This window comes from Diaphorina citri, unplaced genomic scaffold (genome assembly GCF_000475195.1).
Source record: "Diaphorina citri unplaced genomic scaffold, Diaci psyllid genome assembly version 1.1 scaffold3323, whole genome shotgun sequence".
NCBI lineage: Eukaryota > Metazoa > Arthropoda > Insecta > Hemiptera > Psyllidae > Diaphorina > Diaphorina citri.
The window spans coordinates 29,124-30,343 of record NW_007380732.1 but is presented as its reverse complement, the minus strand read 5'-3'; the positions used below and the strand labels follow the sequence as shown (position 1 = coordinate 30,343).

The 1,220-nt window shown below is 29.6% G+C and overlaps 1 protein-coding gene across 1 annotated transcript in view; it reads left to right on the top strand.

The window, feature by feature from the left end:
- The first annotated feature begins 609 nt into the window (after positions 1-609).
- LOC103520206 (transmembrane protein 165-like) overlaps positions 610-1,220 on the top strand; it is a 27,837-nt gene continuing 27,226 nt past the window's right edge. The window contains exons 1-2 of the mRNA XM_026831422.1: positions 610-778; positions 945-1,064. Coding sequence (XP_026687223.1) covers positions 1,061-1,064 — 4 coding nt within the window. The 5' untranslated portion in view covers positions 610-778; positions 945-1,060. The remainder of the gene's footprint in view (positions 779-944; positions 1,065-1,220) is intronic.

The window sequence follows — 1,220 nt, the reverse complement described above, 5'->3', positions numbered from 1 at the left end:
ATATAGGGTTATTTGAGTACCTAGGTACATTTTTCCCCCTAAAATGAAGTATGTAAGTACTTATACTTGATCTGAGGCAATTTAATTGTTCATTAATTGTTTTCTCAGCAGTAGGTAACTGAAATAAGTAATAGCTAGAGATCACTTTGGTTTGATACAAGATTAGGCACTAATTGACTCCCTCTAAAAGAGAGGGAATCAATAAAAAAATTAGTGCGATAAAACTGAGCTTTATCTTAATCTAAGTAAATCCTTTTAAAATTTTGAGATAATAATTTAAGTGATACACATACACTAACCTAGGTAGGTAAAGTTCCAATTTTCTGTGTAGGAAGGCATAAGAAGTGCCCCACTTACCTAGTACAAACTTGAACTTCTTATAAATAGAAATTAATTTTATAAAATGATCTCATGTTAGACCATTTGGTACTTGGCCATAAGATGTAATGTGTTTTAAGAATAGATATTTTAGCCTAATATAGGGTTATTTGAGTACCTAGGTACATTTTTCCCCCTAAAATGAAGTATGTAAGTACTTATACTTGATCTGAGGCAATTTAATTGTTCATTAATTGTTTTCTCAGCAGTAGGTAACTGAAATAAGTAATAGCTAGAGATCACTTTGGTTTGATACAAGATTAGGCACTAATTGACTCCCTCTAAAAGAGAGGGAATCAATAAAAAATTAGTGCGATAAAACTGAGCTTTATCTTAATCTAAGTAAATCCTTTTAAAATTTTGATATAATAATTTAAGTGATACACACACAATAACCTAGGTAGGTAAAGTTCCAATTTTCTGTGTAGGAAGGCATAAGAAGTGCCCCACTTACCTAGTACAAACTTGAACTTCTTATAACACAACAATGATATTGGAAAAAAATAAGAATCAGTGTTTTTACATAGTTTAAATTTATAAGTAATTTAAGTATTGGTATTTAATAGGTATTTGGTGCTTAGTTCTATCAAATATTTTTCTAAAATGATGTAAAGGTGAAAATATTGTTTACAAGAAAGTTGCTGTTTATTCCCCCACCTGGTGCCTCTACCACAGTTACAAAATGGGTAAGAAACTTGAGCGTTATTTATTTATTGAAGTATTGATTCACAGCCTGTAAGTGTGACAGGACTGTGTACAAATTTGTACATATTTTTTTTTTTTTTTTTTTTTTTTAACCCCATCTTTTCCACCAATTTTTTTTTTTTTTTAAAAAAATAATC